Genomic DNA, 23,762 nt, shown 5'->3' with positions numbered 1-23,762 from the left:
ACTCATAGACAATCTTTAAACATTACTCTGTATTTCTGTGTGTGTGCATAAAAAGACAATCAGTAAGACTGAGAGGACAAGGAGGCATCACCTGGTGGACATGGCAGACATCCCTCTACACTGGTCAGTCGTAGTACTGGACTGAAACTTCCAGGTGGGCAAGGAACTGGACCTGAATATGCCCCATCTGGACAGAAGTGTCCTGCAGGACAAACTAGAATATCCCCACTGAGACATATATGGCCAGTCGGGCAGACGGAGCAAAGAGATTGACCTGAATAGGGAGAAAAAAATAAATAAAAGTATAAGAAGTCCAGAGCTCTAATCTCACAATTCAGCTGCTCCTTCTGCAGCAATGCCTACAGTATCTCACTAATGAGATTTGTAGGTAATAAATATCAGGATTTCACAACATCATAGTTTACTTCTGTAATAAATAGAGTTTGCCGCACCTGTCGAGTTGCTGTACGTGCCTTCTGGACAAAAAATGGGCTCGGATGAACCTTCCAGACAGAAATGTTTTGAAGGACAGATGTCACCAGCTATTCCTCCCTCTGGTCTAGGACTCGAAGAACCAAGAAGGCAAAAATACCCTGAACACATAGAGGTCATCATATTTATCATGTTGGACTTGATGTGTTGGGTAATGCTGAATGTAAAGTAACCTTAGGCTTCCCTCCAATCTGGGTATCCCAGACATACATTTTTAAAATGAATCGCCTGTTTAGGGAATTGATTTGTGGAAATCAAACTCATCGAATCAGGCTGAAAACATTACAAAGTGATTAAAGTGCTGGTGGCCTGGCAGTCCCATACCCGAGGGGTTATTTTATGGCATATCCGTGGTTTGGACAACCCTGAAGATGGGAAGCACAGCGCCCTTTGCTCCAATGCCACGTTGGGCCATCTAGGCTATATGAGACATTGGAAACACTTACGGTAGGTTTAAAGTCTCTTCTGATAAAATTCCAACGTTACTACTAATTTACCGAATATAGTGGAGGGTGAGAGAATTGCAGGGCTTACACTGGTCACACAATTTACCTCCTTGTGGCATACCCCGTGACTCTCTAATCATTATCAATTAAAAGAGTTCAAAAGCTGAGGCGCAGGGCCGCGCTTAGTAACCCGATGTTTACCCTGGTTACCAAAAAAAACAAACAGTACATACTCACCATCTGATGTCCGTCAGGTCCCTTGCCGTCTGCTTCCCACACTGACTGAGCGCTGCAAAGTGAAAGTGAAAGTACAGCACAGCGGTGACGTCACCGCTGCGCTCTGCTCTCACTGTACGGCGGCACTCAGTCAGAGCGGGAAGCAGACGGCAAGGGACCTGACGGACATCAGATGGTGAGTATGTACTGTTTGTTTTTTTTGGTAACCAGGGTAAACATCGGGTTACTAAGCGCGGCCCTGCGCTTAGTAACCCGATGTTTACCCTGGTTACCCGGGTGCTGCAGGGGGACTTCGGCATCGTTGAAGACAGTTTCAACGATGCCGAAGTCGTTCCCCTGATCGTTGGTCGCTGGAGAGAGCTGTCTGTGTGACAGCTCCCCAGCGACCACACAGCGACTTACCAACGATCACGGCCAGGTCGTATCGCTGGTCGTGATCGTTGGTAAATCGCTATGTGAGACGGGGCCTTAACAGATCATACATTTTAATGGGTGACACGTTTAAAGAATTTTGTCAATTGCAAAGTGAACCCGGAATACCTCACTATGAGTTTCCTTTTGGAAAAGCATATTAGAAATCATAAATAGGGTCCATGTAGTTTACATAGTCCCCTGCCCTCTTATGCATGTTGGGATCATATTGAAGATTTAATTACTGATAACCATGGCAAGACGGCTGTTTTCCCCTTCATGTTTATGGCTAGGAAATTAATATACCAATACTGGATATTGGTCAGGTGCCCACAATTCCATAATTCATAAATAAAATCAATTGCTTACTAAAAATGGAGAGGGAAGTTTACTACTTAAAGAAAAACACCATTACTAAATTCCACATACCCTTGACCTCATGGATCGGGGTTAACATCAAGAGAGTCATGGAAATAATGCCTGGGTCTCTTTTGATTATTATGATTGCTTATTTTTGCAGTTATTGGGGTATTAAAATTTATAGATTAGTTTCTCCTAAAACACCTGTAATTGGTTGAACCTACTGTATATGCCATCAGTATGAATGTAATTGACTTAATATGGAAATGTCCTTTTTTTCAAACAATGACACTGTTCCCGTGTTATGTTGTGGGGGAGAGATAGGGTTTGGGGATTGTCTGTTTGTGTTCTTAATTTTGAAAAACATTTTCAATAAAAAAATACATGATTAAAAAAAAAGTTGACCTTAATCTTACCGGGGTGACAAGGCCCAGCTGGTTCTGCTAATCCTGGCACATCACAGTAGCTTCCTGGAGGGCACGGCAAACACCAGGTACTGTCCACAGCTTCTTCCCGGCTGTTCAATGTGCCTGGAGGACAAGCAAGCCTAATACCATTGGAACAGAAATGACCGGCCGGGCAAAGGTCTCCAAATGGCATCTTTACCTGCAGAAAACCCCAAAACTCAATAATATTACATACAAGAATAGGGTCACTTTATATAAGATATATATTACTTATCCTTTATTTTACTCAAGAGCTGCACTCACAATTCTGCTAGTGCAGTTATATCCTACTGTGAGGGTCAATGTTATGAAGTAGAATAGTGAGTGCAGCTCTGGAGAATAATACAAGATATAACTCACGATCAGTACAGGATCAGTAATGTAATGTATGTACACAGTATCTGGACCAGCAGAATAGCGAGTGCAGCTCTGGAGTATAATACAGGACGTAACTCAGGATCAGTAATGTAATGTATGTACACAGTGACTGTACCAGCAGAATAGTGAGTGCAGCTCTGGAGTATAATACAAGATGTAACTCAGGATCAGTAATGTAATGTATGTACACAGTGACTGCACCAGCAGAATAGGAGTTTAACTCAAGATCAGTATAGGATGAATGTAGACAGTGACTTCATTTAGTATATTAATTATGTCTAAACAGCACTATACACTTGTAGGTTTTTATCAGGACACTTACAGGAAAAGAAGTGTAGGACCCTCGTGTACAGTAATGACCCATCCCACAGTGTCCTTCCGGCCGGGTCAGTCCAGGGCGGCTGCAGTACATACCCAAGGAGCAGAGCTCGCAGTATTCAATGCCTATGTTGCCAGACATGTTTGAAAAGGTTCCCTAAACAAAGCAAAAACACCATATATAATGGGTGACTAATAAAACTGCCATATACATGTATATATATATATATATATATATATATATATATATATATATAATGCAGAGTGCTGATTGGATGGATTAAAAAAAGATTATGACACACACAGAATGTTCACACGTGCAGTTACAGATTAGATTTAGACAACAAAGCTGCTCCATTATTATACACTTCTCTAATTGATCACACAGAACTTCCATCCACAGTTTTAGCACTAGTTAGTAAATGCGTTACTTCAGCTCATATCTGACAGTGGACACTTCCCATGCATCCTGATGAATATCTTACCATTGGGCACGGCGTTGGAGCAATGCTGCCAGCAGGGCAGAAATGACCTTGTAGACAAGAGGTAACATCAGATGAACTGCTGCGATTACAAAAGTTTCCTGGAGGACACGGTGTGCATGATGACTGAGCAGGAAGCTGCATTACAGGTGGGTACAATCACCAGCGGGTAGGAACAATCCCAGGTGGGTGGAGACAATCCCAGGTGGGTGGAGACATTCCAAGATGGGCGGAGACAAACCCAGGTGAGTAAATACAACAGGTAGGTACAATTGCAGGTATTTAAAACGTACAACCACTTTTCCGATTCTAATGATTATAAGTAATTGGTGGAGTAGAGATGCAGTTTCTCACTTACTTCTGCTTAGCTTGAGGTTCTGTATCTATATTATTTTAGACTACTTCTCTGTCGTCCTCATGTTTTACACTGCAGCTATGCTTAGTTTGCATGGCTCTTGTCTACAGGATTAAGCTTTTGTCTCAGCAATTATATAAATGCAAAGCTGTAGCCTTAATTCCATAGGAAAATGGTACTAGAACATTGTAGAGCCCTCTACGTACTGGCTGGAAGGTTCCTGGTGGGCAGGGTGCTGGCCGATATGCCCCTTCTATTGAGTGGTGGCCTTGTGACACTTCATGCTGGACTGGTGAGCTAGAACCCGCTGTGCAGTAATACCCAGGTGTACAGTTACCCGTGGGACTGGTACGGCCTTGTCCATCACAGAACATCCTGAAATGTAGAGGAGGATATAGTGAATGACTGTGTGCCTTAGGTGTCAGTGAAAGGTATAAGGCAGGAAAATACTCAGCACTCACCCTGGTGGGCATATTAAGCACTGATTGACATCTGTTAATCCAATCTGGTTACTGTAAGTGCCTGGGGGGCACAGTACTGGCCAAGCAGAGGAAGTGGGGCAGTAACTACCAGCGGGGCACATTCCACCAGAAGGTGTCTATACCACAGACAAGAAGAAATTACAAGAAATTCATTAGTGTAAGTGACCAAATTCAAGTCAGCACCCTACAGGGTAAATGAAGCATTACACTATGTCAGTTTATATAATTGGGTGGTCTGTGTAATTCAGGACAGGTCCGGTCCTCTGGAGATGGAGGCACATTGACTTCTGTCCACTCTGGCCAAGAGCTGAAGAGAGGACCCTTCACTATTAACTCAGAGCCTCCCAGTACAGTGTAGAAAAATGGGATCTTTTAAAAGAAAAACAATTTTACTGGTTCAAGACCAGGACAATTTTTATGTTACTTTTAGACTAGAACAGTATTTTTTCCAGTGACCTAATGAGAAAAAAATATTATATGTAGATTCTTATTACAGTTTTTCAATAGCACAAAGTGCCTCAAAAGCACATGTTTCAGTGGCAATCATTGAGTATATCAGGGAAATGTAGTTTTGGGTTGTTTGAGCATTTATAGTGGTACTTTGCATTAGTGAAGGTGCTGGGTTTGTTTGTTTTTTTGCATTTATTTATTTATATTTTTTAGCTATTTTTTTACTTTGTGCCAACATTATGATATCAGAGACTTTTGGGAGACATCTTTATATAAAGTGACTTTTTTATTGCCAATCTTCCCTGTAGCTTGCATATATTTTCCACAGTTATCAGGGTAACTGGACCCGTCCTGATCTGTATACAGGTGAGCATTGAGACCCGTGTATACAGCAATCAGGAAAGCGAGGAGAAATCAGCGGTCTTTGTAGTTGCAGATTTTGGTGAAGTTGCAGACCCCACAGAGATTTTTAGAAAAAATATCTTTACACATGGTAATATAAGAAATGTGCCGCACCTACTGATTGCTTTCAGTGTATGGAATAGTTACCGCACTTGTAGATCCTTCAGGACAGGAGAACCCTTCCTGGCAGGGTCCACTAATGGCAGACTGACCCATGCCTGCGCAGAATTTACCAGCTTCACATGAACGACATTCAGCCCGCGTAGAGGCCGCCTGAAGAGGACTGTAGGTGCCCTCTGGGCAAGGATGTGGGCTAGGGCTACCCTGAGGACAGTAGAACCCCTGAGACAAGGAAAAAGGCAGAAAAGATGATGTACAATCTGCCAAAGTCGTCATTCTTTACATATTGCAAAGAGTCCATCTGAAGAGTCAGGACTTTTCCATGATGCTGCTTACAAAAATTGAACACTTAAGGGGCTGTCGTGGATTAGCAACACATGGACGCCTTCTTCCCCCCAAAAAAATGAATCCCCCCACCTAGTCTATAGTGGTCTATGTTACTGCATCTCATTTACATTCACTTTAAGAGAGCTGAGCTGCATTAGAAGACAATCTGGGAGCCACAGTTTTTGGAAGAAGGCATAGATCTTTTTTAACCCTGAAATACTTCTTTAATATCAGATGCTCTTTACAAAAGTCCAGAAGACATACTGAAATGGTAATACAGTATGCAAGTATTCCAGAAAATATACGGTAAATACTTACAGCCAGACAGAGCTTAGGCTCCAGTAATGAGGGCATATCACAGAAGAACCCTGCAGGACATGGTAGGCAAATTGATATATCTACCCCCTGTTTGGTCATGTTCCAGTACGAGCCAGGCTGGCAGGGGTAAGAAAAAGGAGAGCCCGTCCCTGGTGGGCAATAATATCCTGGAGGGCACGATCCGTTCTGCAGAGATTGGGACAGAATTTATAGTGTCAGCCAGCTCATAGCATTGAGCAAAGTGTAAATTTATAAAGACTCCATGTAGAACAGTCCAACTTTCTTACTAATGTCGTCCAACCTCTTATGGCTGGAAAAAAAGAAGGAATCATCTTCTTCATTCCAAGTAGAGCTGCTAAGGAATTATTTGTTCTTAGGACTTACTGGACTTGGAACTCCTCTCTGTCCCTCTTGGTAACAATAGCTTCCTTCTGGACAGAGCAAACAGTCTTCTACTCCTCCCAGACCTGGCTGGAATCCATAAGTGCCATTTGGACAAGTTCTGGCTTCCTGAAAATAATACAAAACCAGAGAATGGTCATCTTATCAGTAGTGGTGAGAACAGTAAAACTTCAATAGGTATGCCTACACATGAAAAATGGTATACAGATGATATTAAAGATGTCCTCAGGAGCACACTGCTCCTCTGCCTCCTGGCTTCCAGCTTGCCAGGGGGAAGTGCCCGCCTGATGAGTGACAGTTCGAGTAGCTGCGTGGTTAAGCTGCAGGCCCAATATTTGCTCTCTCCAATGCTACAAACAAAAGCAGTTTTGCCTTTGCAGCATCGATAATCACAGAGGCACAAGCTGGCCAGATCTCACAATATGGTGAGCTTTGGAGCAGCACTTACAAGCTCATAATGCAAAGTGTGAGCAAGTCCTGTGAGACACTAAACAAGCAGACAAATTCTTGGAGAGTTCAGCATTGAAACTGGCAGAAATGTTAATGTAGCTCTGGCCCATAGTACAGGATATCAGATTCTATTGAGGAATAATGTAAAGTGTTGGCAACATTTTTAAACAATCTATTTGTAGACTAATTCCAATTTTTAAACTGTAAAATTGTCATCAAGATGGCCAGATATACTCGGATCTTCTGCAGCTTCTTACTCGGCACCCCTGAGGGCAGTAGTATCCCTGCGGACAAATGTAGGCATCTTCTCCCGGAAAGACTGCCATCCCTTTGGGACAAACTGTTCCGGCAGGACACAGTAACTGCATCATGCGCTCTCTGCTGGTCCGATCCTTGTTGCAGTAGTGTCCGGCTAGACAGGATAAGCAACTGGAAGATCCGGGATCCTAAAAATAGATTTATGTTAGGACGTCTAGAACCTTAGAAGAATACATGTAGAAAGACATAAATGAAAACTAATAAGGGGATTAGTGGTGGTCTGAACAGTAAAGGCAACCATACAGATTAGAGTAATGTCAGCAGAGCCCGTTGATATCAATGGATCTAGACAAGTCTAAAAATTATGGGGTGCCGGCTGACTGATGTTCAGGGAACGTGACGATTGCCCATGTCCAATATTGAAATCCGATCACATTGTTCTCCCGCAGGCCGAAGTGTCAACTGGAATCTTTCTCAAATAGTACACAGAAGGGCTCGGCTGAACAAGCGTTACTGTGGATGGGAGTCAGCTGAGATGACTGTCGGCCAAGAGATTCGGCCGACAGTCACCTAATGTGTAAGGGGGGCCTTAAGGCTGAAGTTTGATCATTTTAAAGATAACATGACACTAGGATTTTGTAATGTAAAGGTAAAGACAAGGCTACATTGTCGCTGTAATACTGATTACATTGATAGCTTTGGTGACGAAATCCGCTTGTTGTTCTTCTGTAATCACCATTTGAAGTTTCCTGCTAATTAGATTTCGGGGCACAGAAGCCAGACTGTACACTGGGTCACCTCCTCCCTTTCTATTATTCTGCCTGCCTCTGGTCCGCAATTCCCCGGCCCCTCCGCCTGCCTCCAGTCCACGATTTCACGGCCCCTCGGCCTGCCTCCAGTCTGCGATTCCATGGCCCCTCGGCCTGCCTCTAGTCCGCGATTCCACGGCCCCTCGGCCTGCCTCCGGTCCGCGATTCCACGGCCCCTCAGCCTGCCTCCGGTCTGTGATTCACCGGCCCCTCCACCTGCCTCCGGTCCGCGATTCCCAGGCCCCTCCTCCTTCCTTCGGTCCGCGAACCCTGGCCCCTCCGCCTGCCTCCGATCTGTGATTCCTTGGTTTCTCGGCCCCTCCACCTGCCTCCGGTCCGTGATTCCATGACTCCTCCCTCCGCCTGCAACTGGTCGGTTATTCCCCGGCCCCTCCACATGCAACTGGTTCGTGATTCCCTGGCCCCTCTGCATGCAACTGGTATGTGATTCCCCGGCCCCTCAGCCTTCCTCCGGTCTGCGATTCCCCACTCCCTCCACCTGCCTCTGGTTTGCGATTTCTCGGCCCCTCAGGCTTCCTCCAGTCTGTGATTGCCTGGCCCCTCCACCTGCCTCCGGTCTGTGATTCCTCGGTTTCCCGGCCCCTCCGCCTGCCTCTGGTCTGTGATTCCACAACTTCTCCGCCTACCTCTGGTCCATGTTTGCACGGCTCTTCCGCCTTCAACTGGTCTGTTATTCCGCGGCCCCTCCGCATGCAACTGGTTCGTGATTCCCTGGCCACTTTGCATGCAACCGTTATGTGATTCCCTGGCCCCTCAGCCGTCCTCCGGTCTGTGATTCTCCGGTCCCTCCGCATGCCTCAGGTCTGTGATTCTTCGGTTTCCCAGCCCCTCCATCTGCCTCCAGTCCGCAAATCCTTGGCCCCTTAGCCTGCCTCCGGTTCACAATTCCCTGGCCTCTCCACCTGCTTCTGGTCAGTGATTCCTCAGTTTCCCGGTCCCTCTGCCTGCCTCCAGTCCGCGATTCCCCGGCCCCTCCTCCTGCCTCCGGTCTGCGATTCCCCAGACCCTCCGCATACAACCGGTCCATGATTCCCCAAGTCCCTCAGCCTTCCTCCGGTCTGTGATTCCCTGGCCCCTCCACCTGCCTCCGGTCTGTGATTCCACCGCTCCTCTGACCTGCAATCAGTCCGTGATTCTCCGGGCTTTCCGCATACAACAGCTCCGTGATTCCCCGGCTTCACGGCAAGCAAACCGGTCTGTGATTCCCCGGTCCCTCAGCCTTCCTCCAGTCTGTGAAGGCCCCTCCACCTGCCTCCGGTCCGCAATTACCAGGCCCCTCCACCTGCCTCCGGCCCGCGATTCCCTTGCTCCTCCACCTGCCTCCGGTCCACAATTCCCCAGCCCCTCTGCCTGCCTCTGGCCCGCGATTCCCTAGCCGCTCCGCCTGCCTCCGGTCCGCGATTCCCCTGCCCCATCAGCCCTCTTCCAGTCTGTGATTCCCTGGTCCCCCCGCCTGCCTCTGGTTTATGATTCCTCAGTTTCCCGGCCCTTTCGCCTGCCTCCGGTATGTGATTCCCCGGTTCCACCGCCTGCCTCTGCTTTTTCAAAATCTCAGCAGTGACCGATCAATCAAACATGCAAGGTCATGCAACCCCCAGATGAAATGTATTATTTATCATTGATGATATTGTAGAGCCCCTCCATTGCCCTCATTTAGCCTATACGTCTGCCTTTGGTCTTTGATTCCCCAGTTCCACCGCCTGCCTCCGGTCTGTGATTCCTCGGTTTCCCAGCCCTTCCGCCTGCCTCCAGTCTGTGATTCCCCGGTTCCACCGCCTGCCTCTGCTTTTTCAAAATCTCAGCAGTAACCGATCACTCAAACATGCAAGGTCATGCAACCCCCAGATGAAATGTATTATTTACCATTGATGATATTGTAGAGCCCCTCCATTGCCCTCATTTAGCCTATATGTTATAAAAGTGGTTGTACACTGAACTGACAACTGAGATTTGTATTACAGCAGGGGTTAATGAAGAAATTGAACAGGACACCTAGACATACCAATAACCAATACTGATTCAGTGGCACTATGCAGCGGAAGGTGGCTGTAATAAAACACTAGAGGACACTGATGGTTATTTAGATATATTTTTTAACCTATTTTTCCCAGTGGCTTCCATGGACTGTTGACTTAGGACGATGGGATTCATATATTGTTGTAAGTAATATACGTTTTTCTTCAGATCTCTAATATATAACACATAATGACAGATCTGCCCAGCCTTACTTTTTTAACAATTTGGGGAAAGCTGGTTAACTAGCCCCATAAGGCTCAGGATAAGTTGGTAAAAGAGACAACTATAAGGAAGGATACAGCGTAACGGACAGGTAAAAACACGGAGATGAGATTATAATGCATACACTCGTGGTTATTACATATTATCTAAGATGAGTTCACTTCTTAGGTCAAATAATTATTTCCATTATTTTTCCAATTAAATTGTGCAGCGTGTAATTACTTTACATTGGAAGCGTCTGACGACAGACTCGAGATTAGATTGAAGAAAATGTAAAATGGATAAAAGACACTCACTGAGAAATTACCAGCTCCACAAGGCACCGGGGATCTCATCCCAATATTAGTACATGAGGTACCAGCTGGACAGACATCACATTCACCCACATTCTGGGCACCTTGCTCTGCGCGGTAGGTTCCCCTAGAACACAAAAATCACTCAAGTAGAAAATGTAATGTAATTACATAACTTTATATATTGATGTGTTAACATAATGTGGGTGAATTCATATGTTGCACATTTTTCCACTACGGATTTGGCAGCTGTAAATTTGCATGTACTACATACAGGTTTTACAGAATTTGCTGCAAATTTCCACCTTTGCATTGCAAAAGTACTGTAATAACGCGATGCCTAGTATGCAACAAAATTCTACACACAACACATATATTAGCCAAACCCATGGCAGAAAGCTTTGCCACATGTGAATCCTCCCTAAGCCTTTTTCAAAGTGATTCTACTCACATTGGGCACAAGGCAGGTTTAGATGTCCCAGATGGGCAGTAAGATCCCACTGGACAAGCGCTGCACTCACCCACCCGGACGCTGCCCAGTTTGAGGTTAAATGTCCCTGCTGGGCATGGAAATTGTGTTCCGGACTGAGAACCTTAAAAGAAAAAAAGGAAGAAATAACATCAGTAAAGCAACTTTAGGTTTTTCCATAATGCAATGGAAATATCAGTCTATAATATTGATATTTGTTTCTAACCCTGGTGATAAGGGGTAACGTGTACAATATCTATCCTTTGCACATATGTGTATACAACACTCATCACTGCACGGAGGTCAGCAGTCCATTGTAAACAGCTTGAGCCTACGCCATAGCTGACCCCGCCATGTAGCAGTGCCCTCTCTGCCATCAGCACTTTGTAAATCTCTAGATGTTGCCATTGTCCTGCAGTGATGAACATATGCATCTCTGGGTTTTTAATTCATATCTTCCAGCTGTATAAATCTGCTGTGCTAGATGAGACATGACAAGACCATTATACCCAAAATATCACTACAAAGCCTTCTGTATCCCTTTGAGTCTTTCCCAGTTTTGATATTAAATTCTTCAGACAAGGACTTTGATCAGTTTCCTGGAAAAGATTCTGTACATTATCATGCAGTGTCTACAGATGATATAAAAGTCTGTGTCTCATGATGGATGAAAGTATTTATGCATTTATCACTTTTTCATTTAATTAAGTTTTCGTAATTTTTATAAACTTTGTATCTCAATCTCCTACAATTTTTCCGGACTTTCCTTGCTGTCAGTGAATGGAATATATGTATATACTTTTATTTAACTTTCAGAAGCTAAGAACATGTACAAACCAAATATTTCTCCCACCTGAGAGATTAATACAATTGCATCTAATCTAGGGAATTTTCTTAACCCAGAAGAGATGACTTATTCTGCACAGAAAGGATTTTTTTTACACTGGATACCGCTGTGGGCCGCAATAGGTTTATATTGGAGATGAATTACTGACAGTAACCAGAAATGTTGAAAATGATAATGGATAAAAACACATAAAAGTAAATTATTTAAGGCTTTATGACACAAAGGTAAGCTAAAAAAAACCCTCAACTTATGGTGCAAACTAGTGGGGTAACTTGAAGGTCGTTGGCCCCAATGCAAAAGATCCAACAGGGTCCCCAGTTACTGCAAGTCTTTAATAGGAATGGTCTTTTCATATGGCTTAAAGGGACCTTTCAGGCAATTGCAACCCCTTCACCTAACATAGTTATGTCACTGGCGCAAGCCACAGCTGTGCCAGACTTGCAACTCCCTCCACTTCCAAAAATGCTGAAAAATATTGGGTGCGGTTTACAGTGATTACAATACCTTATACTAGAAATTGGCATAAATTAAAGAGCAAATTTGTGCCAGCTCGTAGCCGGCATAGATTGCATTTTTTGGTGTGCGAACATACAGCATTGCTCCAAATTTAATAAGAGGCATGGCTTCCCTTATTAAAATTTGGCACATTTTATTCCAATGCTATTTCTAGTAAGTCCTTATTTCCCCCAGTTCCATAGAATTTGCAGAATTACAAATTATGCAATGATCAGTTTCATTCCTGTACAAGCAGAAAACCAATTTCCCCGTAATGTCACAGTCTGCAAAAAGTACCGTACATATTCACTAACTTTGCTGCCCATCTATTTTATAGCCGGCTCACCCTCAGGACAAAAGTATCCAGCACTGCACTTTCCAGAAGGAGTTTCTGCTCCAGCCATGCAGAACCAGCCAGCAGGGCACGGATAGCACTCTCTGTCAGATGCCAGGCTGGGTCTGTCGCTCCACGTCCCAGGAGGACACTTGTACTGGGAGCCATGCTTCGTTCCTGGAGGGCAGTAATGACCTCTAGGACAAGGGACTGGCGGCCGCTGTCTTCCTCCTGAACCTAAGAAAATGCAAGATTATTACATGTGCGTGCAGTCTGATCATAAATGATCATAAAGACAAAGTATAGCATACACTAATAATGGGGGGGGGGGGGGGTATTGTGATGGGATTACTTTGACTCTGTAATGCTTTCAGCCAGGGCCGGACTGGCCATAGGGCACTTCTGGCAAATGCCAGAAGGGCCGGTGCCAGTGGTGGGCCGCTCAATCCGCCGCCCCCGCCGTCGCATTCAACTATACCATACGCCGGTACAGTTGAATGCAATGATGGAGGAGAGAGCGTCTACAGACGCTCCTCTCCCATCATTCCCCGCTCTGCCTCTGACACTGCGGGTGCGCGATGATGTCATATCATCGCGCACCTGCTGTGTCCCGGGCAGACTGCAGCTGCTGAGACAGGAGCAGGAACCAGGAAGCAACGCGGGGCACGAGGAGAGGTGAGGAGAGTTTTTTTTTTTTCTGGACTGTGGGGCCATTCTCGGAGGAGGTGAGGGGAGGAAGAGAAGAGATGTGGGCTGTATATAGTTCTCTGTGGGCTGTGCTCTGTGCTGTATACTGCTGTGGGCTGTATATAGTTATCTGTGGGCTGTGCTCTGTGCTGTATACCACTGTGGGCTGTATATAGTTCTCTGGGCTGTGCTCTGTGCTGTATACTGCTGTGGGCTGTATATAGTTCTCTGTGGGCTGTGCTCTGTGCTGTATACTACTGTGGGCTGTATATAGTACTCTGTGGGCTGTGCTCTGTGCTGTATACTGCTGTGGGCTGTATATAGTTCTCTGTGGGCTGTGCTCTGTGCTGTATACTGCTGTGGGCTGTATATAGTACTCTGTGGGCTGTGCTGTATACTGCTGTGGGCTGTATATAGTTCTCTGTGGGCTGTGCTCTGTGCTGTATACTACTGTGGGCTGTATATAGCTCTCTGGGCTGTGCTCTGTGCTGTATACTGCTGTGGGCTGTATATAGCTCTCTGGGCTGTGCTCTGTGCTGTATACTACTGTGTGCTCTGTGCTGTATATAGTTCTCTGTGGGCTGTGCTCTGTGCTGTATACTGCTGTGGGCTGTATATAGTTCTCTGTGGGCTGTGCTCTGTGCTGTATACTACTGTGGGCTGTATATAGTTCTCTGTGGGCTGTGCTCTGTGCTGTATACTACTGTGGGCTGTATATAGCTCTCTGTGGGCTGTGATCTGTGCTGTATACTGCTGTGGGCTGTATATAGTTCTCTGTGGGCTGTGCTCTGTGCTGTATACTGCTGTGGGCTGTATATAGTTCTCTGTGGGCTGTGCTCTGTGCTGTATACTACTGTGGGCTGTATATAGCTCTCTGGGCTGTGCTCTGTGCTGTATACTGCTGTGGGCTGTATATAGTTCTCTGTGGGCTGTGCTCTGTGCTGTATACTACTGTGGGCTGTATATAGCTCTCTGGGCTGTGCTCTGTGCTGTATACTGCTGTGGGCTGTATATAGTTCTCTGTGGGCTGTGCTCTGTGCTGTATGCTACTGTGGGCTGTATATAGTTCTCTGTGGGCTGTGCTCTGTGCTGTATATAGTTCTCTGTGGGCTGTGCTCTGTGCTGTATACTACTGTGGGCTGTATATAGTTATCTGTGGGATGTGCTCTGTGCTGTATGCTACTGTGGGCTGTATATAGTTCTCTGTGGGCTGTGCTCTGTGCTGTATATAGTTCTCTGTGGGCTGTGCTCTGTGCTGTATACTACTGTGGGCTGTATATAGTTCTCTGTGGGCTGTGCTCTGTGCTGTATACTACTGTGTGCTGTATATAGTTCTCTGTGGGCTGTGCTGTATATAGTACTCTGTGGGCTGTGCTGTATATAGTACTCTGTGGGCTGTGCTGTATATAGTACTCTGTGGGCTGTGCTGTGTATAGTACTCTGTGGGCTGTGCTGTATATAGTACTCTGGGCTGTGCTGTATATAGTTCTCTGTGGGCTGTGCTGTATATAGTTCTCTGTGGGCTGTGCTGTATATAGTTCTCTGTGGGCTGTGCTGTATATATTACTTTGTGGGCTGTGCTGTATATATTACTTTGTGGGCTGTGCTGTATATATTACTCTGTGGACTGTGCTGTATACTACTGTGTGGACTGTGCTGTATACTTCTACGTGGGCTGTGCTGTATACTACTGTGTGGTCTGTGCTGTATACTACTGTGTGGTCTGTGCTGAATACTGCTGTGTGGGCTGTGTTATCTACTACGCGAGCTGTGCTATAGTATGCAGGCTGTGCTGTATACTATGCGGTTTGTGCTATATAATATGCGGGCTTTGCTATATACTATGGGGACTATATTATATTCTATGGGGGAGGCCATGTTATGTACTATGTGGCTGTGTTATATACTATTGTGGGGGTATATTATATTCTATGGGGGAGGCTGCGTTATATACTATGGGGGGCTGCATTATATTCTATGGGGGGCTACATTATATATTATGGGGAGGTGGGCTGTATTATATTCTATGGGGGTTACATACTCTGGGGTGGCTGCATTATACTCTGTGGGGTGGCTGCATTATACTCTGGGGTGGCTGCATTATACTCTGGGGTGGCTGCATTATACTATATGTGGGCTGCATTATACTGTATCGAGGACTATGGGGAATACGTTATACTATATGAAGAACTATGGGGTGCATTATACTATGGGAAGTGAATTGTACTACATGGATGACTGTGGCGGTGCATTATACTATATGGAGCACTATGAGGATTGTATTATGCTATATGGAGGACTATGAGGATTGTATTATGCTATATGGAGGACTATGAGGAGTGTATTATACTATGTGGAGGACTGAGCAGTGTATTTTAATATATGGAGGACTATAGGGAGTGTATTATACTATATGGAGGACTATGGAGCACATTATAATATATGGAGGACTATGGGGTGTATTTTACTAAACAAGTAAAATGCTGCATATTCGGATTGTTTTTGCTGGAACAAAAAGCCTTGTTGTCAGCAGCACATTGCCAGTGTAAACTGTAGATGTGCTGCTGAAAACATGATACTGTATGGTGATCTATTAGTGATCGTTCTGTCTCATCATTATTCCTCAGCTGGTGGAAAGAGGCCGGGAAACAAGCGTTGAACAACTTCCGTATTGTCGATCAAACTCGTTTAGCGGCCTGAACTCAGCGCACGTAAATACAACAGAAAGGCTTCTGTGTGATGTGCAATATGTTAGCATTTGGGGACCCATTTTAAACTTTGCCTAGGGCCCCACTTTGCCTAAAACCGGCCCTGCCTACAAGTGTACAAAGATATTATACAGTCACCATGTGACAAGTGGGCCTGTGTAACTTCAAATGCCAGGGCTGAATTTTAGTCCCAGTCCGGCCCTGCTTTCAGCAGCTCCTTTATTATACAAAGGAGATATTTTGGAAACTGAGAACATCCTAGAGTGCGGCATGGACCCCAATACTTTTACACATAAGATGTACCTGTTCCACAGAAAAATCTGGTAGGACAGATCTCACATTGGGATTTGTCGAAAAGGCTCTGGCGGTCACTGTAGGTCCCGGCCGGACAGGCATTTTCGGATGATGTTGCAGATCGGGATCCCACTGGGCACACATACCTGACACAACAAGTCACATTACTAAACGCTCTGGCAGTTTGCAATGCCCAACGAATCTTACCCACCCAGGAGAGCAGTCTGTATCTGGCTGGGTCAGTCCTGAACGACTGCAGGCGCTTCCTGCTGAACATGGCGTGCAGTCTCCAGCTTCATCTTGTCCTTCCAAGTGGTTGTAGGTACCCGGAGGACATGGAATGGGGTAGGTGGTGTTTGACAGGCAGTAAAATCCCGCAGGGCACAGGCTACATTCTTCTATTCCTTCAGAGAAAACGTGAAGATGATAAATATAATCATGGCGTCAGCGCAAATGTGCACAGTGAGGTCAAGAGAGATGGCGGCAAATACTGAAGGACACGTGTGTTTACATGAAACTGGACTACCCAAGCCTGGAAATCCTAATAGAAGACATAAGGCCCCTTACTATGGAGAGCTGTGTGATCTGCTCCGACGTTCAATAAGAAATGTGACCCCATAAAAGCTGATCATAAAAAAGTAATAGAATGATGCAACCATCAATCATGTAGCAGTCATGTAAGTGATGTGGCAGAAGTCAGAGAATTTATAGACGGTATCTCTATAACTGGCACAAGGAGGTGGCCATCACAAGCAGCGGGTCCGGATGGTCATGCTGGCGTCCGGTCTGATAAATGGCGTCTCATGTTCCGCCACACAGATTGGACATTATTCCTTCTTCTGGACAACAGTTTGTAAAGCTGAAAAATCCTAGAGGAAAGCTCAGCACAAAGCTTGCGGCTGAGGAAAGAAGAACTATTTTTTCCCTGGGGTGATGATATAAAGAAGTATAAATGAAGCTGCGCCTTTCATCAGCCTTAGATGCGGATTCTCCTCTCAGTATTGATACGACTGTCCGACAACACAAAACACGTTACATTCGGTATAAAGCTGATTTAGCCAGCCACTTTCCAATCTGCTTATGGTTGCAATATCTCACTACCTCTGCCTGCTGTCATTGGAAGGCTAAATGACTATTTAATCCAGAAGCCGAAATCCTGTACAGTTTTAATACATCTCACAGCTGAGGGTTTGTGACTATTGTACTGTATCTAATTAGATACAGTACAATAGTCACAAACCCTCAGCTGTGAGATGTATCTAGTCTAGAAAATGAAAGCCAAAGCTCTACTCTCTCTTCTATCCAGAGCCTGGAGTATATAATGCTTTCTCTGGAGGGCTGTCCAGACTGCAACCCGTGTAGTAACCTCTCAGTATTAGATCTCCGTGTAATGTTTCACTCGCTGACCTCAAGCAATGAGCATAAAGTATTGAGGGACTGAAACAAAGTATTAGGGTATGGCTCCACGGTCCGGAGGGGCGGCGGTATCGCGGCAGTGGCGAAGCCGCTCGGCACTATGCCCCGCCCCCTTTCTGGGACGCGATGATGCCGGATGTGTACAGTACACATCCGGGATCATCGCACCCCTCGCCATAGGGCCCTGTGATATGCCTTGCGGGGACGCTGCGTCCCCGCAAGGTGTACGGACATGCTGCGATCTGAAAAGACGTGCAGCATGTCCGGAGTCGCAGGGCCGCCGCGTGCGGGTTTCCACGCATAGTGGAGACGGGATTTCATAAAATCCCCTCCACTATGCTGGAACATCTGGACGCTGCTTGTTTGACGCTGCAGCGTCAAACAAGCAGCGTTTACTTACCGTGGAAACATACCCTTAGAAGTTACAGCTTTTTTTTTACTTATTGATTACGTTGCTTGTGTGTGTGGTGCCAGGGGCATAGTGATAATGGATACAGAGATGTAGCTGCACCCAGAGGAAACCCACACAAAGGAAAGTATACATGAAGCGGACCTTGGTTGGGTACATACCCAGAACCCCAGTAATGCAAGAGAACAGTCCTAACCACTGAGCCATTATGCATTTTTTTTTAAATTTAAGATTTTTACCTTTTTTCTTTCCAATTTATTTTTTTATTTGAATGTATTAAAAGCAAAGAAATAATTCACATTGCTCGCTCGGTGTATGCATCTCCATGTATCTCCTTCGCCAGTGGCGTAACTTGAAGCTTATGGACCCCATTGCAAAAGTTCCAACAGATACCCCAATTATTGAAAGTCTTTCATAGTATTGGTCTTTTCATATGGATCAAATGGACTTTTGGGCTCCAGACCCGGGTGCGATTGCATCTATTGTAGTTATGTCCCTATCCTTCACTACAAAGCATGTGCTGAGTCTTATTCTCTGCTCATGTCCTGCCGCTTCTTGCTACAGATGGCAGGTAAGGGAAAGATGCAAGAAAGTAACATGATTGCATGGCGAGGCTACCTATATATCAGGTTAGCCATGGAGAGCTATACTGGAATTGTACTACATAAAGACCACAAACTCATCACTATCTATACAGAATGAATTGAAAGACGCAAGAATGGCAACAGCGGAGTCTACAAATACAACGGCTGAAGAACCGAGGCCCCTGCGCCAGATCTACAGGATTTGTAAGAAATATCAAAGCAATTCAGGGACAGCATCCATGGCTCTCTGTGCGGAGGACAGGAACTCTATCTTTCAGACTTATCACATACACAGGACCCATGCGCCACACACACAGGACCCATGTGCCACACACACAGGACCCGTGCGCCACACACAGGACCCATGCGCCACACACACAGGACCCATGTGCCACACACACAGGACCCGTGCGCCACACACATACACACAGGACCCGTGCGCCACATACATACACATAGGACCCATGCGCCACACACACACACACACAGGACCCATGCGCCACACACAGGACCCGTGCGCCACATACATACACACAGGACCCATTCGCCACACACAGGACCCGTGCGCCACACACACACACACACACAGGACCCGTGCGCCACACACACACACAGGACCCATGCGCCAGGCACACACAGGACCCATGCGCCACACACACACACAGGACCCGTGCGCCACACACATACACACAGGACCCATGTGCCACACACACACACAGGACCCATGCACCACACACACACAGGACCCATGCGCCACACACACACACACGACCCATGCGCCACACACACGCACAGGACCCATGCGCCACACACACACACAGGACCCATGCACCACACACACACAGGACCCATGCGCCACACACACACACACGACCCATGCGCCACACACACACAGGACCCATGCGCCACACACATACACACAGGACCCGCGCGCTACACACATACACACAGGACCCATGCGCCACACACACACACAGGACCCATGCGCCACACACACACACACAGGACCCATGCGCCACACACACACACACACACAGGACCCATGCGCCACACACACACACAGGACCCATGCGCCACACACACACACAGGACCCATGCGCCACACACACACACACACACACAGGACCCATGCGCCACACACACACACACACAGGACCCATGCGCCACACACACACACACACAGGACCCATGCGCCACACACACATACACACACACAGGACCCATGCGCCACACACACACAGGACCCATGCGACACACACACACAGGACCCATGCGCCACACACACAAACAGGACCCATGCGCCACACACACACAGGACCCATGCGCCACACACACACACGACCCATGCGCCACACACACACACGACCCATGCGCCACACACACACACAGGACCCATGCACCACACACAGGACCCATGCGCCACACACACACAGGACCCGTGCGCCACACACATACACACAGGACCCATGCGCCACACACAAACACACGCAGGACCCATGCGCCCCCCCCCCCCACACACACACAGGACCCATGCGCCACACACATACACACAGGACCCGTGCGCCACACACACACACAGGACCCGTGCGCCACACACACACAGGACCCATGCGACACACACACACACAGGACCCATGCGCCCCCCCCCCACACACACACAGGACCCATGCGCCACACACATACACACAGGACCCGTGCGCCACACACACACACAGGACCCATGCGCCACACAAATACACACAGGACCCATGCGCCACACACACACACACACACATGACCCATGCGACACACACACACACACAGGACCCATGCGCCACACACACACACACACACACACACACAGGACCCATGCGCCACACACACACAGGACCCATGCGCCACACGCACACAAACAGGACCCGTGCGCCACACACACACACAGGACCCGTGCGCCACACACACACACACAGGACCCATGCGCCACACACACACACACAGGACCCATGCGCCACACACACACACACGACCCATGGGTCAGACACACACACACGACCCATGCGCCACACACACACACACACACAGGACCCATGCGCCACACACACACACACAGGACCCATGCGCCACACACGCACAGGACCCATGCGCCACACACACACAAACAGGACCCGTGCGCCACACACACACACAGGACCCGTGCGCCACACACATACACACAGGACCCGTGCGCCACACACATACACACAGGACCCGTGCGCCACACACACACACACACACACACAGGACCCGTGCGCCACACACATACACACAGGACCCGTGCGCCACACACACACACAGGACCCATGCGCCCCACACACACACGCACACACACAGGACCCATGCGCCACACACATACACACAGGACCCGTGCGGCAGGTAAGGGAAAGATGCAAGAAAGTAACATTATTGCAGGGCGAGGCTACCTATATATCAGGTTAGCCATGGAGAGCTATACTGGAATTGTACTACATAAAGACCACAAACTCATCACTATCTGTACAGAATGAATTGAAAGACGCAAGAATGGCAACAGCGGAGTCTACAAATACAACGGCTGAAGAACCGAGGCCCCTGCGCCAGATCTACAGGATTTGTAAGAAATATCAAAGCAATGCAGGGACAGCATCCATGGCTTTCTGTGCGGAGGACGGGAACTCTATCTTTCAGACTTATTACACACACAGGACCCATGTGCCACACACAGAGGACCCGTGCGCCACACACACAGGACCCGTGCGCCACACACACAGGACCCGTGCGCCACACACATACACACAGGACCCGTGCGCCACACACATACACACAGGACCCATGCGCCACACACATACACACAGGACCCGTGCGCCACACACACACACACACACAGGACCCATTCGCCACACACATACACACAGGACCCATGCGCCCCCCACACACACACAGGACCCATGCGCCACACACACACACAGGACCCATGCGACACACACACACACAGGACCCATGCGCCACACACACACACACACACACACACACAGGACCCATGCGCCACACACATACAGGACCCATGCGCCACACACACACACACGACCCATGCGCCACACACATACAGGACCCATGCGCCACACACATACAGGACCCATGTGACACACACACACACAGGACCCATGCGCCACACACACACACACACAGGACCCATGCGCCACACACACACAGGACCCATGCGCCACACACACACACACACAGGACCCATGCGCCACACACACACACACACAGGACCCATGCGCCACACACACATACACACAGGACCCGTGCGCCACACACACACACAGGACCCATGCGCCACACACACACACACAGGACCCGTGCGCCACACACAGGACCCATGCGCCACACACACACACACACACACACACACACACACAGGACCCATGCGCCACACACATACAGGACCCATGCGCCACACACACACACACGACCCATGCGCCACACACATACAGGACCCATGCGCCACACACATACAGGACCCATGTGACACACACACACAGGACCCATGCGCCACACACACACACACACAGGACCCATGCGCCACACACACACAGGACCCATGCGCCACACACATACACACAGGACCCGTGCGCCACACACACACACAGGACCCATGCGCCCCACACACACACGCACACACACAGGACCCATGCGCCACACACATACACACAGGACCCGTGCGGCAGGTAAGGGAAAGATGCAAGAAAGTAACATTATTGCAGGGCGAGGCTACCTATATATCAGGTTAGCCATGGAGAGCTATACTGGAATTGTACTACATAAAGACCACAAACTCATCACTATCTGTACAGAATGAATTGAAAGACGCAAGAATGGCAACAGCGGAGTCTACAAATACAACGGCTGAAGAACCGAGGCCCCTGCGCCAGATCTACAGGATTTGTAAGAAATATCAAAGCAATGCAGGGACAGCATCCATGGCTTTCTGTGCGGAGGACGGGAACTCTATCTTTCAGACTTATTACACACACAGGACCCATGTGCCACACACAGAGGACCCGTGCGCCACACACACAGGACCCGTGCGCCACACACATACACACAGGACCCGTGCGCCACACACATACACACAGGACCCATGCGCCACACACATACACACAGGACCCGTGCGCCACACACACACACACACACAGGACCCATTCGCCACACACATACACACAGGACCCATGCGCCCCCCACACACACACAGGACCCATGCGCCACACACACACACAGGACCCATGCGACACACACACACACAGGACCCATGCGCCACACACACACACACACACACACACACAGGACCCATGCGCCACACACATACAGGACCCATGCGCCACACACACACACACGACCCATGCGCCACACACATACAGGACCCATGCGCCACACACATACAGGACCCATGTGACACACACACACACAGGACCCATGCGCCACACACACACACACACAGGACCCATGCGCCACACACACACAGGACCCATGCGCCACACACACACACACACAGGACCCATGCGCCACACACACACACACACAGGACCCATGCGCCACACACACATACACACAGGACCCGTGCGCCACACACACACACAGGACCCATGCGCCACACACACACACACAGGACCCGTGCGCCACACACAGGACCCATGCGCCACACACACACACACACACACACACACACACACAGGACCCATGCGCCACACACATACAGGACCCATGCGCCACACACACACACACGACCCATGCGCCACACACATACAGGACCCATGCGCCACACACATACAGGACCCATGTGACACACACACACAGGACCCATGCGCCACACACACACACACACAGGACCCATGCGCCACACACACACAGGACCCATGCGCCACACACACACACACAGGACCCATGCGCCACACACACACAGGACCCATGCGCCACACACACATACACACAGGACCCGTGCGCCACACACACACACAGGACCCATGCGC

The 23,762-nt window shown here is 48.0% G+C and overlaps 1 protein-coding gene across 10 annotated transcripts in view; it reads right to left on the bottom strand.

Moving 5' to 3' along the window:
• The window catches only part of LOC143764221 (uncharacterized), a 321,683-nt gene that overhangs the window by 183,527 nt on the left and 114,394 nt on the right, over positions 1-23,762 (bottom strand). For all 10 annotated transcript variants that reach the window (XM_077249606.1, XM_077249602.1, XM_077249607.1 and 7 more), the window contains 16 exons: positions 16,541-16,733; positions 16,339-16,475; positions 12,653-12,877; positions 10,947-11,088; positions 10,499-10,622; positions 7,134-7,322; positions 6,409-6,534; positions 6,025-6,210; positions 5,407-5,601; positions 4,387-4,523; positions 4,132-4,300; positions 3,574-3,708; positions 3,093-3,245; positions 2,363-2,552; positions 453-593; positions 92-274 (listed from right to left, as the gene is read on the bottom strand). In XM_077249606.1, the coding sequence (XP_077105721.1) occupies positions 92-274; positions 453-593; positions 2,363-2,552; positions 3,093-3,245; positions 3,574-3,708; positions 4,132-4,300; positions 4,387-4,523; positions 5,407-5,601; positions 6,025-6,210; positions 6,409-6,534; positions 7,134-7,322; positions 10,499-10,622; positions 10,947-11,088; positions 12,653-12,877; positions 16,339-16,475; positions 16,541-16,733 (2,625 nt within the window). The remainder of the gene's footprint in view (positions 1-91; positions 275-452; positions 594-2,362; positions 2,553-3,092; positions 3,246-3,573; positions 3,709-4,131; positions 4,301-4,386; positions 4,524-5,406; positions 5,602-6,024; positions 6,211-6,408; positions 6,535-7,133; positions 7,323-10,498; positions 10,623-10,946; positions 11,089-12,652; positions 12,878-16,338; positions 16,476-16,540; positions 16,734-23,762) is intronic.

The sequence above is a fragment of the Ranitomeya variabilis genome, chromosome 4, assembly GCF_051348905.1.
Source record: "Ranitomeya variabilis isolate aRanVar5 chromosome 4, aRanVar5.hap1, whole genome shotgun sequence".
NCBI classification, from domain to species: domain Eukaryota; kingdom Metazoa; phylum Chordata; class Amphibia; order Anura; family Dendrobatidae; genus Ranitomeya; species Ranitomeya variabilis.
Note: the sequence above shows the minus strand (reverse complement) of the source record. Positions and strands in the feature narration are given on the sequence as shown.